This window comes from Pogoniulus pusillus, chromosome 36, assembly GCF_015220805.1.
Source record: "Pogoniulus pusillus isolate bPogPus1 chromosome 36, bPogPus1.pri, whole genome shotgun sequence".
Classification (NCBI taxonomy): domain Eukaryota; kingdom Metazoa; phylum Chordata; class Aves; order Piciformes; family Lybiidae; genus Pogoniulus; species Pogoniulus pusillus.
The window spans coordinates 6,398,597-6,415,813 of NC_087299.1; the positions used below are offsets into that span (position 1 = coordinate 6,398,597).

The following is a 17,217-nucleotide window of genomic DNA, read 5'->3' on the forward strand; positions in this document are numbered from 1 at the left end:
GGAAACTTAGGGGTTATGCTGGTATTTATTAATTGCTAAAACTACAGTTACTAATTTTGGTTGGTATGAAAATTGTCCAAACAGATGGAAAATGAATAAATACTCTGATTAAAAATACCACAAGAAGCTGAAAATCCATGATGTTACCAGGTGTTCTTAGAAGTGTTTTCCTGAGGGGAAAAAAACCCCATGCTGAGGTCTTTTACATCCTGGCTACACGAGTATGAGAACCAGCAGGTTCAGAGTTAACAAGTTTCATCTATTCTAGGTCTGCAGAGAGCTATACAGTTAATCACTGCATATTTTTAGCCTACATCTTGTAGCTTTAATCCTGCAAATGTCTGTATGTAATTTGTTTTATGTAATATGAATAGATGCCATAAACCCAAGATTTTGCCATCTCTAGAGCTAAGAATGTCCACATCTTCCTAAAGAAAAAGCTGGAGTGTAAGTGTGGGACAGTGTATTGGTCACTGTGAGTGAGTGAAATACACTCTAGATGGTGGGTGCCAGTGGAAATAAACACTTAGACAAGCAGCATGTGCCTGTATGTATGCTGTCCTAAAATCCAGACCTTGCTTCTCACAGCAACTATAAAAAAGCACAGAAATATGGCTTACAACTGAGGAACACTTTCAATTACATAAATCTGAGAATGCCTTCCGTCTCTACGTCCAGATCTGGGTGTATTTCTGTAGAGAGCTCCACTTATAGAATGATGTCCCAGTATTTTAATAACTGAGTCACTTTGAATCTTTCAATGGCTGAATTTCTCTAGCATGTCACTTAGGCCTGGTGCCAAGAATAAGTGGACAAGAACCTGCTTTTCTGTGAGCAGAACTGCACAACTCCTTACCTTTGTCAAGGTGGGGGTGGAATGGAATAGGAGACATACACATGGTAGCAAAGACAGAGGATCAGGAGAACTGAAGAAGAGAGTATCACAGTATCATCAAGGTTGGAAGAGACCTCACAGATCATCAAGTCCAACCCTTTACCACAGTTCTCAAGGCCAGACCATGGCACCAAGTGCCACGTCCAATCCTGCCTTGAACAGCCCCAGGGACGGCGACTCCACCACCTCCCCGGGCAGCCCATTCCAGTGTCCAATGACTCTCTCAGGGAAGAACTTTCTCCTCACCTCCAGCCTAAATTTCCCCTGGAACTGAGACACGAGCACACACAGGGAGCTTTGGTAAATGCCTGCACTATAACCTGAATAAAGACTTTCTCGTGTCATGATTTTGTTCATTTAGGAGAAGTGTTAGAAGGAACCTCCAAACCTGCACTTTGCTGCGGCTGGAAGGACATGTTCAGAACGTGCCAGAAGTGGGCAGCGTGATCAGCACACAGGACTTTTGCTCTAATAACCTGTAATTAGCAGGTGATGGCAAGGCCTTGCTGTCAGAATAGCACAGGCTTGTTGCTGAACAGCTTCATTCCCGCTTGAGACTTGGAAAGCTTTGGTATCGTGCTCCAACCTCCAACCTGTATGACCTGTGCAGTGCAGCCACGTGAATGACTTCCAACCGTGGGGTCCAAGCAGAACGCCCCAAGTGCATAGATTACAGCTGTCTGCAGAACAAAGACAAAGCTACAGCTCACCAGGCAAACCCAGGCAGCTGCTGTGCTTCACAGCAGTGCGTACTTCAACCTACACATCTAGCAGGGAAGAACCCAACTGATTAACGGTTCAGCTCGTTCATTAGCTTTAATGAAGCCACGAACGGCTGCCCCACACCACCTCGCCCCGCTCACTCCTCGGTGCACCTGCGGCAGGCAGAACGCCAAGCCGGGCCGCAGCCCGCTCCGCCCTTAGCCGCCATTTGGCGAGGCAGGGGAGCGGCCGAGGGCGGACCCCGGCCGGGGACACCCCTCTGCAGCCAAGCCCTCAGCGGCCCCTTGCGGGCCGGGCTAGTCCCGGTGCTGCTCCCGTGGAGTCGGAGGCCGCCGGGATCGCTGCGGTGAGACGGCGAGAGGCGGTGGCAACGGCCCTCATCTCCCTTCTGCCCCGGCTGCCGCCGCCGCCTCTGGCCCTAGCCGGGCAGGGTTCGCTCGGGCGGTTACTAACGGGCGGGAGGCTCCTCCGCAGCCGCGCTGCAGGCCCCGGGGCAGTGGGCACAGCAGTGCCCTGTGCCCGCAGCTCTGCGTGCTGTTGCCAGCGGCGAGATGGTGTTTTGACAACGCCAAGTGCCAAGGCCTGCTGGCAGTGTGGCCTTCACTGCCTGCCGTGCGCCTTCCTTCTGGCCCGTACTGCGGGCTTAGGGCTGTTACCCAGCGCTCTGCCTGCTCCCGTACTGCGGGCTTAGGGCTGTACCCAGCGCTCTGCCTGCTCCCGTACTGCGGGCTTAGGGCTGTTACCCAGCGCTCTGCCTGCTCCCGTACTGCGGGCTTAGGGCTGTACCCAGCGCTCTGCCGCCCGGAGCAGCGGTGCGGTGCCTGCGCAGAGAGCATTCGGGCTGGGGCGCTGGCAGCTCACTTTGCGTTTGTGCTACTGAAGTCCTTAAATCAACCCTAGCACAGTGCAGGGATTCTGGCTTGGTGTTAAGGTGGTTCTTGCCGTTCAGTTTATTTCTTACTTCCAATTCCATGGTGTTTCAGCTGCTCCATAACTACATAATTCCTCTCTTGGGGTTTATGGTTTTGAGTTTTGCAGAAGGGTTTACAGAAAGCCCTATGAGGAGAGGCTGAGGGAGCTGGGGGTGTGCAGCCTGGAGGAGGCTCAGGGCAGAGCTCATTGCTACCTCCTGAAGGGAGGTTGTAGCCAGGTGGGGTTGGTCTTTTCTGCCAGGCAACCAGCAAGAGAACAAGGGCACAGTCTGAAATTGTGCTGGGGGAGGTTGAGGCTGGATGTTAGGAGGAAGTTGTTGGCAGAGAGAGTGATTGGCATTGGAATGGGCTGCCCAGGGAGGTGGTGGAGTCATCATCCCAGGACGTGTTGAAGCAAAGCCTGGCCAGGGCACTTAGTGCCGTGGTCTGGTTGATTGGCCAAGGCTGGGTGCTAGGTTGGACTGGATGATCCTGGAGGTCTCTTTCAACCTGCTTGATTCTAAGATTCCATGAAATACACTCAAAGCTGAGCCACTACCTTCATTAAAACTAATCCAGCATACAAATCTCTCTCTGTGAGTAAGATCTTGATTGAACACTAAACCATGTGGTAATAACTCATTCTAGATGACATAGAGAATTTTCTCAGTTCTACTGAAATATAGCAACATATGAGAACAGTTTACTTACTGTGTAAGTTGCAGGAGCAAATAGTGTTTGAGTTATTCCCTAATGGTACTGGTTGAAGAGGTTGCCTAAGGGGATAAAATATATTGAGAAAGTTTGTTTTATTATTATAATACAGGAAAAAAATCATACAATAGAATCATAGAATTCTAGAATCAACCAGATGGGAAGAGACCTCCAAGCTCACCCAGTCCAACCTAGCACCCAGCCCTAGCCAGTCAACCAGGCCATGGCACTAAGTGCCACATCCAGGCTTTGCTTCAACACCTCCAGGAATGGTGACTCCACCTCCCTGGGCAGCCCATTCCAATGCCAATCACTCTCTCTGGCCTAGACCTCCCCTGGCACAACTTGAGGCTGTGTCCCCTTGTTCTATTGCTGCTTGCCTGGCAGCAGAGCCCAAACCCACCTGGCTACAGCCTCCCCTCAGGAAGTAGCTGCAGAGAGCAATGAGGTCTGCCCCGAGCCTCCTCTTCTGCAGGCTGCACACCTCAGCCTCTCCTCATAGCACTGTGCTCCGGGCCTCTCACCAGCTTTGTCTGCCTCCTCTGGACACCTTCCAGTATCTCAACATCTCTCTTGAATTGATTGTAGTGTTTGTTATTAAAAAGAATTTAAGGAATGGCCTTGTTCTCTTTGCAAGAGGTGAATGAAAGTTGCTGTAATGTGTGACTAGCACAAAGGGCTGTGACTGCATGCAGTTAGCTCACAGGCATTCTCTATTTACTAATCACTGTTAATTCTCCTCAAGATTTAGGCACTAGTGTTGCAAGTCCTTGGAGGTACTAAGAGATGCTCTTCTCTTAGCCTTATCACTTGGAAAGAGCTGTCAGGATGGAAGATAAGGAGGGCAGTTATGGAATGGAAGAAGAACAAAAATCTCCTCTGCCATTTCTGGAAGATGGAGGAAAGGAAGACAAAGCTGAGATGTTCTCCAACGTGGAAGCACACTGGGCAGGTGACAATGAGGAGTTGTTTTGATAGCACACAAAGATCTAAGGAGTCAATTTAGTAGATGGCAAGAGCAGAGTCCTAGAGCTGACTGATGCTGCATGCAGTTCTCTTGGCTGTAGCTGTTCTCTGGTGTTACACCACCCAGCTGTAACTAATCCAGATCCAACCTGTTGTTTCCTCAGCACTGAATTCTCTACCTTGCACCTCTGTGAGGCATTTTTGTTCTTTTCTTGGTGGTGGAAATCTGATGTTTGTGTGGACATTGGTTTGCTGGTGACAAAAGCATAATGAAGGCACAGACAGCCTTCACACCACAGTTGCTAGGGTGGTTTGCAGGTGTACAACAGCACTCCTGAGTGTTTTGCCACAGGATTTTTTTCTGTCTGTTGCAGTAATGTTATAAAATCTCTGATTCTCCCTAAGTGGACTTGACAACAAGTTCCAAGTCTCTTAATTAAATTGTTGTTTTAATACCTGTTAGAATACAAGCTTGAGGAAGAGTTGTCTGCTGGCAGCAAGACGAGAGACGAGGATGCTTCTGAAGGAGCTGGAGATGAAGAATCTGATTCCTGCATGTAAAGAACTTGTTACCAGTTCTGACAGTCCTTTCCTTCATAGTGTTAAGTTGCTTTTGCAAGAGAAGATCTGCTTAATTCAGCTGTGCATTTTTGTCAAATTAGTCATAGGCAATGTAGACCTTTCCACAAACAGGAAGTTGGTCACTACTGTTAATGAGCTGAGTAAAGTAAAGACAGGCTCTGGACAGGCTTTCATCTGAAGCCATGGTAGCTTTGTACACATAACCGTGATGGCATCATGTTAACATGAGCTGTTTGGTTCTCAGAGGAGCCTGGGATGATATGTAGTGTGGTGTTGGTGTTCCTCTGTACTTGCAGAACATCAGGAGCTGCTGGAAAAGAGAAGTTTGACTGTGGAAGAGTATCAGTATTGGATTGCAAGTTCTGTACTGTACACCAAATTTTGTATTGCTATGTAGAGTCCATTAGCACAGGATGAGCATGACAGTAGATCAGTGCTACACTGATTTTACAAGTAGGTGATACAGTGGATTTAATCCTGAAGAAATAGGTTCCCATGTAAGTGAGGTCATGCATGAAAAGGAATTCAGGAGTTTGAATGTGGCCTTGCGTAGTTGCTGCTGTCTTCACAAAGATCAGTGCACAGTTTGGTTTGCTGTGATGAGACTGCTAATCCCTGCCCTGGAATGACCTGGCACAGGGTTATACAGCATGGTGGAAAGCTCCACCAGTGTTTATTAATATATGTATGTGGGAAGCTGCATAACACATATGGCTGCTGGTGGTAAATGTTGGCAGTGTTACCATTATCAGCTGAGAAACTCCAAACGCACCAAAATGATTTGCAAAAAAGGCCAAACCCAAGCCTTCAGCCCTGTTCTTGCTGTGTTTGAGCAGACCACAGTGATAACAGCAGATCAGCTCACCCCACACACTGCTCAGCTCTATGTAATGTGCTTCAAAGCAGTTTAGAATGTTCCCTTTAAGGTTTTAAGCTATTAGAGTTTGCAAACCCTGAGTGTAGTGAAGATGAGCCACAGACATTGCAAAACAAAAACATGCAATGAATGCATTAACTGTGGGTATAAATGTTTAGCATTAGATATCTAAAATCCTTGCCTTGATATGTACCAGAAGTGTACAGACATGCACTTATGTTCATTTTTTCTGGTTGTATTTGTAAGAGTTTTGCAAGAATGAGAATAGACCAGAGAAGAGTAAACCCATGGAGGTGTAAGTGGATGATGTACAAAGTTGTCAGTTTCTCACTGCATTTTCATGGCTAATTTTTTTGTGTGCTTCTATTCAAAGGAGCAGCTCAGAACATGGTTTAGGTGACATTCATGACATTCAGCCTATGGAGTCTACAGACAGAATTTCCATATTAGCCTTACAGAGGAAGCTGAAAGAGCTCTGTGACCTTGCCAAAGAGAAGGAACTTGCAGTCCATAAAAGCAGGTTGGTGTTGAAGCAAACATAAACCATCACCATCAGATACTTGCATGCTGTCTCTCCTCTAAATCTCAGTTTATAGTTTTGAGTCTTTTTTCCCATGAAAGGTCCATGATGTAAACACTTTTTAAACAGAAAGAGTAAAGAACCTACAAAATAAACAATGTGTTTGCTTCTTGCAGAGACAAGCTGAGTACCTGTCAGCTGCAGCTCAGGATGCTGGCAATGCAGCTGGATTGTTTAGACACTGAAATGGAGAAAGAGGAGGAGGCTGGCAATGTGTAGGTTGAGTATTTCTGGATACCAAAGACTGCAGGCATCCACTGTGTTTGTCTGTAATTAATGAGATCAACTTCCCTGCTTTAATCTCTTTGTATTGTTGAACAGCTGATAGAATTTGTATAGCACATAGATCATCAAGCAACATCTTTAATATGTGATGAAACCTGTTGACATTCTCAGGTTAAGAGGTAACTGTATTAGCTTGGAAAGCTGTTCTGAGAGCAGGGTATTGCTCTCCCAACCAGTCAACAAAGCAGTGCCTTCAGTCCCAGGCTGTTGAGCATTAATGCTGCAGTCACCTTCCTGATGCCATGTTTTCAGCATTAATTCCTCCCTTGGAAACAGACAATGATGGAAGTCATTGATTTCTCTGCTTTCTGGTTTAGAGGTAATACTCTGTTAAGTAAATCAGTGTAGAGAGAGGTGGAAACTCAGGGATGGATAGAAAAGAGGCAAATACTGTAAAATAGAACAGCAGTAGGGTGTTAAATCAGCGTAGCCCACTACTGTCAGCTATGTTTATCGGGGTCTTAGTCATTTCTGTTCAATTTGGTGAACCAAGCCTGATGAGCTATGGCAGTTTTAGTGGCCAGAGGTTTGCTTCTGGTAATACCACCATCAGGATTTTTCCATATATGTATATATGTCTCCTCTCTTTTTGGTTTGTTACATGTTGTGAAATGCAGGACTGCCTTTCAGGAGCAGCTCTGCACACAGGAGCTGTTCTGAAACACTTCTGCTATCAAGTGGGAGGCAATTTACTGTACTCTTCACATTTGGCTTAAATAGAAAGAAGTGGGTGGCCTGTGTACCAGGAACCAGTGTATTGTGAACAAACCTTGCAGCTGCATTTTATGACCTGTATTGGTCTTCCTGTTAGTACACTGCTGAATGACAAAGGTGGGTTAGCTGCCAAAGCGGAGTAGCTGCTTAAACAAAATGGGGAATTGAATACTTATGAGACTCCTGGCATGGGTGCTGAGATGGTAACAAAACCCAGCAAAGACAGAAGAGCATTGCAGAAGTTTTTATGCTTGTGATGGGCCAAACTGAGATCTGAGTCTATATGTTTAGAAGAGAATAATAGAGTAAGAAGGCTTGATAAAAATTCTGGCTTATGAAACTCAAAGGCATCATGGTTTGGCAGTAACAAAAATACTACCTACCGTTAGTGTTACTGGTGCCCAGTGCTGGCATTTTGAAGTTAGAGTGGTAACTGCATGCTGAAGAACCTTTGCTTGTTTTCATTTCAAGGAAGGGAGTTGTTTGAATGCAGCCACTTGACTGTCTGTTGATTCTAGCCACTGGTGTTCCTGAGGAAATGGAAAATAAAGAGTGTGACAGTGCTGCCATTGCAGGCAAAGCTCATGGAATGCTTTGATGCCATTTGAAAAGTCAAACCAGTCTAGGTTCATCTAAACCTGTTTGTTAACAGTAACAGTGTAAGGAGAGGCTGAGGGAGATGGGGTTATTTAGCCTGGAAAAGAGCAGGCTCAGGGCTGACCTCATTGCTGTCTCCAACTACCTGAAGGGAGGCTGTAGCCAGTGGGGTTCTCTTCTCCCAGGCAGCCAGCAACAGAACAAGGGGACACAGCCTCAAGTTGTGCCGGGGGAGGTCTAGGCTGGATGTTAGGAGGAAGTTCTTGCCAAAGAGAGTGATTGGCACTGGAATGGGCTGCCCAGGGAGGTGGTGGAGTCACCCTCCCAGGACATGTTGAAGCAAAGCCTGGCTGGGGCACTTAGTGCCACGGTCTAGTTGATCAGAGCGGACTGTGTGCAAGGTCGGACTGGATGAGCTTGGAGCTCTCTTCTAACCTGGTTGATTCTATTCTACTACTTTTACCACCTTGAGAAATGAACAGACATTCAGCATTTGAAACACTCCTCTGTGAAATTTCAACAGTGTGGAGACAGCTGTGCCTCTCAAGGAGGAATGGACACTTTGCAGCCTAATTAAGAGACTGGGCAAAAAGTGCTGTAATTCTAATATATAAATCTCAGCCTCAAATCTGTATTTTACTGTTGATCTCATTGGGGTTTGGTTTGTTTGTTTTTAAACCTTATTTAGTTCTTATTTTTTCCTGATTACTCCTTTTTACTGTTAACAGTGCAGCCTTATCCTACCTTCAGGCAGTGCACAGAAGACTGTGCACTGAACTGGAGAAAGAGAAGGAGTTGGAGATGAAAATCACTTTGACACTCAAAGAAAACACGTAAGTGGGGGAATGAGAAAGCAGTGTGATTGGAGTTAATCTTTCTCATGTTCTTCATATGCTGGTTAAGGGATTCTGAAGTTAATCACTAGAGAAGTTGCTTGTAAATGCTGAAGTGTATTATTTTAGGTCATGGGAGTTGAGGGCAAGGCAAAGGATCCTGAGAGCAACTTGAAGGCTATGCAGTTCATAGCTTAGGAAATGGATTGCAGTGGCTCAGCTCCTGAGTTAGTTTTGCACCACAAAGTTTTGAATCCCTAAACATCATTCAAAATGGGAAATAAGCTGGACTGAAATAAACTTGTCTGTGGCACTGATCTCTGAGCATAAATGCTTCTAATTTATGCCTCTTAGCAGGTTTTTAGGAGGCATGAAGGAAAAGATTGGAACTGAGAATGATGGAGACATCATAGTGGTGCTGTGCATTTTTATGCTGAGTTAGTATCACTGTTTGTAACTGATCATTCACACAGGCTAGATGATCTGTTTATGTAAGACAGAATAAAACTGCCTTTTGCAGAAGGCAACAGGTGGGTCTGTTTCTACTGTGATACCAGAGGTAGAACTTCCATCAGAGGAAGAACACAAGCAGAAGCTTGCAGCTGTGACTAGCCAAGTGGTTAGCTAGGATGCAGCATCTTCTGCTGCAGGGTTGGGTCACAGCTTTCAAGTGCTTGACTCATTTTATTTTTGTGTGTTCAGCAATGACTACATTAACTTGCTGCTGTCTGTCCCTAGCATGACTGAGTTCCTTCAGCAAAGCACAGAAGAATCCAAGCTGTGGCCTATCCCTGAAGCTGGTTACTGCTGAAGAAAAATATGGTTTCTAATTGTTGTTTTTCTCCTTTTATTCTGGATAATGTGAATTTGGGCAACAGAACTTTCAGCTTCATTTTTTACCTTTCTCCTTTTTTTTTTAAACTGATGCTTTTGCTGTCTTTGAAATGAGATATGCAATGAGATAGGAACTTCAGTCTGATAGGTGCAATACCTGTGCCACTAACAGGGTATGGATTGAAAATATAATGAAAATAAACAAAACTTGGCTGGATTTTTATGTTCAACATAAAACCTTTCTTGCCTGACAGCCTCAAGTGAAGGGATGTCACTATAAACAGCTCACACTTTGTTTTAAAGGCTTGAGATGTGGCAGGCAGAAACTGAGCAGGGAAAATATGAGATCCTTTATGATCAACTGAAAAAGGATGAGGATGAGCTGGAGATGCAGTACCAAGAACGAGCAGAAGTTCGGATTTGGAAGGAAAAAATAGCAGCACTGCAAGCAGAAGAAAAACGTCGGTCTAGAGAGAAGTAAGCGCCTACAAGTCAGGCTCTGCTGCCTTTCTCCATGCTATTTTTAGCCTATTCACTATTTCAGGTGTTGAGAGGATTAGATAATTCAGATTTTAGTGGTATTGTGTCTCTTAGCTGGGTGTTGCTTCAGGAATATTTTATGAGGAAATAGAATTAAAATTAGAATTGCCCACAGGTGTGAAGTTAGGCAGGAAAAGATTGCTGATCCTGCTGAAGACAAAAACTGTGTCTAAGGGAGTGAAGTTTGCTAGATCAGTCTATCAGCATGTGTCTGCACTCTTGTTGGCCCTCAGGACTGAGAAAGCAGACTCCAGTTCATCCACTGGTCTGTAGGTTTTTTGGAGATACAAACCCTACCAGAGAAGGGAGGGAGGGTAGAGACTAAAGTCCTCTTTTCAGCATCTGTTAGTGACCTCCCCAGCTTCACTCTTAGGTGTCACTGTTGCAACCAAGGTTTTCTTAGCTCTGCTGCAACTGGTGGTTTGCCTGTGTTTTATAGGAAAGAGGAGGAAGCCCAGAAAGAATCTGAAGAAAGATGCAACAAAATACTTGAAGATGCCAGAAGGAACCATGGAAAAGCAGTCTGCTTCCTGAGAAAAAGCCTGGCAAGGTTATTGTTCACTCCTTTCCTGCCATTGTACATTCTGTGGGGTACAATACTTGAGCCTTTACTCTTGAAAAATAATTATTTTTCTGCTAGATTTATCTTCTGTTACACTTGAAAATCTTTGCCACAGCACCAGTGCTGCACAGTATTCAAACCTTGCATAGCACAAAGGGATTTGGGAAGAGAAAAATCCACTCACTGCCCTAGAATGTTCTTCAGATACCCTCTAGCTGAAGGCTCTGGTCAGCTGCAGAGGGGTCTGACATTGTAGGCAATTGAAAGACTTCATGCATCTGTGTGTCTGAAGCAATTTCAAGGAGTGTGTCTAAATACCTTTTTTCCATGCCCATGTGGTTAAAAAGCTGCCTGGTAAAAGTAGTTGATGAGTCTTTTCCTTGTGCTCCTCTTCTGGTTGATGGTAAATGAAATGTCGATGGTAAATGAAATCCCTTCATAGGTTTATGTTTGTATAATTATTGTGGTGTTGAGTTATTTTGCTGTTGAGGAGACTGTGAACATTTGTTCCTTGCTTGCACTTCTACATTAGGACTTAATTGCAAAAATGATTGCAATAATTGTGCTGTGTCTGGTGCTTTAGTTTTCATTAGGTGGCATGTGCACGCGTCTAATGACTAAGAAACACAATCAAATAGATTGATTTTTTTGGTTTCTTGAGCAATGTATCAAATCCATCAACCTCACTTTTTTTTTCCTAGTTTCCCCTGCTATTAGCTGAATTATTCTCAGGTTTGATGTTTGTTAGCTTCTGGAGTTTCTAGGGTTCATTTTCAGCGTGGATGGAAGCGGTTGGCTCAGAGTTCCCCATGTAATCGTTTAGGTGGTGGTTATGTGTGAGCAACACCTGAATTCTTTCTTCCTTTTAGCAACTAGACATATGTCATAATGTGGAAGACATTCTTCATATTCAAAATTTGTAAAAAAAGAAGTTGTTGAGCAAACTAGTTGAAAGCCTGTTGGCACTTGGAGCTCGAGCAGTACTGCATATAGAAGAGGCTTCCAACTGTTCCGCTGTACCCACACCCAGTATCATAGTAAACACAGAGGCTTACAGGGAAAACGTTTGGTGACATTGACAATTACTACTTGTCAGGTTAAACATTCTAATACTCAAAGCTTTCCAGGATGTGAGTCTGAAAGATTTTACTTTGCTTACAGAATCCGGGAAAGAAATGCAAAGGAAGCAGCAAGAGCTCAGGAGCAGATGGAGAGACGGAGACGAGCTGCGCTCTCCCTGCAAGCCAGCCTGACTTCCAGCAGGGTACTGCTGCTGCTGTGGCCTAGAGGGGGTTCAGAGCTTCACCTGAGAGGCTGCTGGTGTTTCATGCATTGCAGAGCTAGTGGGGGATGCTGCCAGATCACAGACCAAGTCTTGAAACTGGGGTGAATGTAACTGTGGAAGTAATGGTGTTAGATTGGTATGGGGGATTTTGACACCTCCATGTAGGGAGTTTATTCTGTCAGCAGTCTACTTGTGCTCGAAGGGTGACTCTTCAAAGTCATGCACATTACAGTGAAGTTCTCTGGAAACTCAGCCATTGGAATGGGCTGCCCAGGGAGGTGGTGGAGTTGCTGTCCATGGAGGTGTTCAAGAAAAGCCTGGATGGGGCACTTAGTGCCATGGTCTAGTTGATTGAGTAGGGCTGGACTGGATGATCTTGGTTGGATGGGTTGGACTAGATGGATAAGTTGAATAGATTGAACTGGATGATCTTGGAGGTCTCTTCCAGCCTGGTTGATCAGCCAGTAACATTTCCAGTTCTTTGGATCCCATGCAGAAATACTTTGTATGGAGAACACCAAGAACTTTGGTACTGCAGAGTGGTTTGGGTTGGAAGGGACCTTAAAGATCATCCAGTTCGATCCCCTCCTACCATGGCAGGGACACCTCCCACTAGCCCAGGTTGCTTAAGGCCTCATCCAACCTGGCCTTGAACACCTTCAGGGAGGGGAGATCCACAACCTCCCTGGGCAACCTGTGCCAGTGTCTCCTCACCCTCACCGGAAAGAATTTCTTCCTCATCTCCAATCTCAACCTCTCCTCTTCCAATTCAAAGCCATTGCACCTTGTCCTTTCTCTACAACCCCTTCTAAAGACTCTCTCCACTGCTTTCTTGTAGGCCCCTTCAGGTACTGGAATATGGAAAAGCCCAGTTATTTATTAAATAATGTGAGTTAAGAGTTACTAAGCTATGCTACTTTACTCTTATGCCCTGTAGGATCTGAAGGCATGATCTTAGTTTAATACTGATCTGTTTAGAACAGTATCTGTTTGCATTGCTTCACTGAGCGGCCTTTCAGAGGCAGGCTAGGAGGGTAAAGAAGAAGCCCTGATCTAGTCAGAGTTTTCTGCAGCTCAGCACACCATGACTACTCTTTACAATAATCCCAGTGAGTTCTGCTTCAGAGAAATCTACCACAGACTTATGCTTGGATAGGGGCACCAGCAAGACATTCTCTGCTCTCTCTTTAATGAGCAAATCAAATCGCTAACTGTTGGTCTGGCCTTCTAGGAGAAGCTCCAAGCTCTCCAGGTTCGGAAGAGAGCAATGGCCTTGGAGGCAAAGAAGCAGGAGATGGCAATGAGGGAAGCCATTCTAGCAGAAGGAGGCAATGTTGTCAAGGAAATTCTTCTCCATAAACGACTGCTGGAGCTTGAGAAGGAGAAACAGTAAGTGGGGAGATCCGTAGTTCCTCTCAGCTGCTTACCACTGCTGAAGCAGGAATATATTGGAGCTCTTCATCAGGTGATGAAATCCTAACATGTCTGATGCTGTCTCCAGGGAGTGAGCTCAATCTTGCACTGTTAATAAAATAATTGAATATATTTAGTCAGCAAAAACTTATAAATAGGCTATGGATCACCTGGGGGTGTCTTGATACAAATTACCTCTGCACTCAATTTAAAGACTTGCTCTTTAGCGTAAAGGCTCAGAGGCAACTGGACTGGAGTTAGTATTCTTAGCAAACCACCATGGTTGGTTTAATATTTCTCACACCCTTGCTTTGCAGAGCTTCTAGAGAACTGCAGAAATCGAGAAAACTTGCAATTGTATCTCAGATTTTACAAGAGAAAGCTGCTCTTGACAAGCAGAAAAGACGTCAGGCCTGCACTAAGGCAGTGCAGGGTGGTGGAAAACATCAGGCGTCCTCACTGGGGAGAATAAAAACACAGCACTCTGTTGAGAAGACCTGCAGGCACTCAGCTGGGGCAGTGGCACAGGTAAACCAAGGCCTAGCAATCAACTGGCTGTAGTTGGACTTGGATTTTACTTGTTTTTTGTCAGGGTGCAGGGCAGTGAATTCTTTTGCCTGTGAATACACTGGCATCAAATACCAGACAGCGGAGAACAAGTGAGGAGTAATCTCTACTGGGTCTCTTGACAACTGTTGCCCTCCTTTTTCTTGACTGTTGGTGCTGGTTTGCATAAAGACTTTGCCCTCTTTGCTGTGGGGAGGTTCTTTTAAAGGACAGTTGTAAGAACGGTGACTTTTCAAACACATTAATTGCAGCACGTATCAAACTCCATGTAAAGTACCCTCACTTCCTGTCTGCCTTCATCCCCGAGGAAGAGTTCAGACCAGTTTGTCAGTACAAGAGAAGTGTTTCCACTCTGTTAGGCAGGAGACTGCTGCTTTTTAGCCTTGAGCTTCCTGGGTGGTCGTTTTTCCTCTGTGCAGTAGTTCAGGGAGTACTCCCCAGGCCTGGGGAATGGAAGTGAACTGAACTCTGATGAAATGAGTAGCTTTGTGTGATCTTAAACCAAAAGGGGTAGGGGAGAAATAGTTGTTAGTCTTACTCCAGCAAAACAACAAGTTCTTGGTTGTCATGTGGCACAGCATTCCAACACTCCAGTCAGGGATCCCATGCCCGAGGACTAGTTCCTAGCCTCCTGTAGTATTCACTTAACATCAGAGATGCTTTGAATGTAAGCTTTTGTTTGTATTCAGTGTCTTAAGAGGGGATCAATCTAGTGGGTCATCTTTTTATCTTTGAGCTGTATAAAGCTGTCAGTTTTGTATTGGAAGACCTTCTCAGAAGCTCTTAACTGTTGAGGTAACTCTCCTCTCTCAGTCTTTAACTGCATCTTCAAAATCTCTCTTCCTTCACTAAAGTCACAGCAGTCTCCATCAGCTTGCCTCTCAGCTGGCGAAAGAACTGCTTCTGCAGGAGAGATTTCTGAACAAACACCTCATGGTGTGCTCTGTGGAAGTGGTGAAGATGAGGAAAGCAATGACACCCTGCTAGAACCAGAGTTCCCAGGACTTTGGGGTCAGAAATATGACTTGCAAAAGGTAAATGTTGGGATATGTCTTACTAGAAACAGAAAAGAAAATGCAGTGTGGGTGAGATCCTGTTGTAATTGATTCACTGTGCAATTAATCTTTGACAGTATCCATAAAAATAACCTCATGGGTTGGAAAAGATTCATTTGCCTCTCCAGTAGTTGTACAAGTCTGATGTAATGACACTGGCTGCTTTAGGAACCTTGCTTAAAAACAGCAATTACCTATTTTGCAGTTGAATTGCAGACTGTTTCACACAGATGTCAAGATTCAGATGTGAGAATCTCATCACAGCAATTGCTGTTTGACACTGTTCTTGTAGTGTTTGTTCTCTTAAAGAGAAAACAATGCTTCAGTTTTAGTTCAGAGATAGGTGAAGACATCTCATCATCTTCCCTTTTTTGGCTTGACAAAAACCTAACCACGAATTTCTGTTGAGTTAGCAACACAGATTGTTTTATGTGTAAAGGACTTGGGTTGTACCGTGGCAGGCAAAGAGAAGGGTGGCTTCTAGCAAAGAGAAGTAAAGAATGCCCTCTATAGAGTGGGGCTGTGTAGTTAAGATCTTAAATCAATCCAAGGTTTGCTTGCATATACTGCTTTTTTTTGAGATGTGGAAGACCTTTAAGAGCAGACTTTATAATCCATCCAAAAGAAATAAAGTCAGAACTGATTCTTATCTGCACGTGGAGGGAGCGCTGGACCATCACTGAAATGTTCCACTGAAGTTAGCTGACTTTTTTCCCCTGGATATTTAAGAAGTTGAAGGGGAAAAAACTCTTTCAAAGCAGAAGAACTAACACTGCCATGAAAAACATTGCCTCACAGTGTGGGGTGGTGATAAGCTAAGAATAAATTCAGTTCTTCTTATAGAAGTTGGGTGACTGAGTTTGATCTGGAGAGAAACGGACAAAGGCTGGCCAGATATTAAAGATTCCGTGTGCTGGCTTCTCCACTTAGAGCTACAGAGTCTGTGATCACACTTGCCAACAGCCACAGTGTTTGCTACTGATGTTCCTTAGAAATCCAAAGAAGAGCTGGATGCAAAGCAGCTGGCTACAGGAATGGTGAAAAAAGCTATTTCTGAGGAAGACATGGAGGACTTTCAAACTGGAGCTAGGCAGATGATGGCTGGTGGTGCGTGCAGGAAACGTGCTTTCTACAGTAAGCCAAGCTGCATTCACTTCAAGGTTAGTGGCCATTCTGCACAGGCTCTGTGAGGATGTGTGCACCTGCTGAGTGGCTATAGTCAGGTCTCCATCCAGGTTCTGTTGCACTGGGAATTAAAAAAGTAATCTTCTTGTCTTTAGTAGGTCAGACCTGGAAGGGTACCTCCCTTTTGTCCATGCTCCAAAAGTTCCCCTTGTCTTTGCCCCTATCTAAGTCGTCACATCTAGGCTGTGAAGGTGACATCATGGCTTTGACATTCCCTGCAGACAGAGCAGCTTGGTGCATTTGCTGTACACAAACCTAAGTTGTGGTGCCCCATGGAGCATGAATTGTACAGGCTGTGTGTGTTGTGAAGGGTCTGGAGCAAGGCTGTGCCTCATGGATTTGTAGGATACCTTACACGCTGGGTTGTGATCCCAGTAGGGGCAGTGAGCACAACTGTGGTAAAAGCAGTTGGTTTTGCCATTGTATGTGTAAATGTCACTTCCTGTGATTCACATCACATCATGCCTTTGGTATTCCAAGGATTTTGACATTGGTCAAACCTACAAAAAGAAGATAGCTTTGATAAATGCATCCTATGAGGCTAATTCCTGCAGAGTGGTGGGAGTCAACGAGTGGCTGAAGGACTTCATCAGGATTCAGTAAGTGAAATTAACTGTAGGTGGGTTGTTTGGTTTGCCTTTGTATCACAACAGGAGATGTAACCAAATTCTGTAGGCAATTAAATAGTTTTCAGTGGGGGGAAAAAAAAAGCTAAAGCTCTTTTTTTGACAAGTGGGAAACATCAAATCCATTTGGCATACATAAAAAGGGAAGTTTCACCTCTTATGGCTGACTGACCTGAAGAAACCATTCAGTGAGTGTTTAATCATACCTCAGTGCAATAAAGAAGTTGTATTACCACAGTAACTGATTTCATGCTCCAGAGGTGGTTTTACAGCTCACTACCCACTGCCACTTTGTAGTGATAGATTGCACTGGGAATTTCTAGCTCCGTAAGAAAAAAGAGGGTCCATAGTCAAGCCATTTCTTGGCCTCTTAATCTCTCTAAGAGTACACTGGTACCTGAACATGCTCCAACTCTTGACTGAATGGAATCACCTGAGAGCTGTGAAGTGTGAATTGAGCTGCAGTAGAAGAT

General features: G+C 44.8%; 1 protein-coding gene across 5 annotated transcripts in view; it reads left to right on the forward strand.

The window, feature by feature from the left end:
* Positions 1 to 1,740: 1,740 nt before the first annotated feature.
* The window catches only part of CFAP74 (cilia and flagella associated protein 74), a 41,284-nt gene continuing 25,807 nt past the window's right edge, over positions 1,741 to 17,217 (forward strand). For 3 of the 5 annotated variants that reach the window (XM_064171918.1, XM_064171919.1, XM_064171921.1), the window contains exons 1-14: positions 1,741 to 1,964; positions 3,989 to 4,195; positions 4,673 to 4,766; positions 6,042 to 6,188; positions 6,365 to 6,463; positions 8,573 to 8,677; positions 9,815 to 9,988; positions 10,491 to 10,601; positions 11,775 to 11,877; positions 13,130 to 13,287; positions 13,629 to 13,839; positions 14,733 to 14,912; positions 15,926 to 16,093; positions 16,599 to 16,717. In XM_064171918.1, the coding sequence (XP_064027988.1) occupies positions 4,072 to 4,195; positions 4,673 to 4,766; positions 6,042 to 6,188; positions 6,365 to 6,463; positions 8,573 to 8,677; positions 9,815 to 9,988; positions 10,491 to 10,601; positions 11,775 to 11,877; positions 13,130 to 13,287; positions 13,629 to 13,839; positions 14,733 to 14,912; positions 15,926 to 16,093; positions 16,599 to 16,717 (1,793 nt within the window). In that variant the 5' untranslated portion in view covers positions 1,741 to 1,964; positions 3,989 to 4,071. The remainder of the gene's footprint in view (positions 1,965 to 3,988; positions 4,196 to 4,672; positions 4,767 to 6,041; positions 6,189 to 6,364; positions 6,464 to 8,572; positions 8,678 to 9,814; positions 9,989 to 10,490; positions 10,602 to 11,774; positions 11,878 to 13,129; positions 13,288 to 13,628; positions 13,840 to 14,732; positions 14,913 to 15,925; positions 16,094 to 16,598; positions 16,718 to 17,217) is intronic. The other 2 variants (XM_064171917.1, XM_064171920.1) reach the window with 2 other exon arrangements.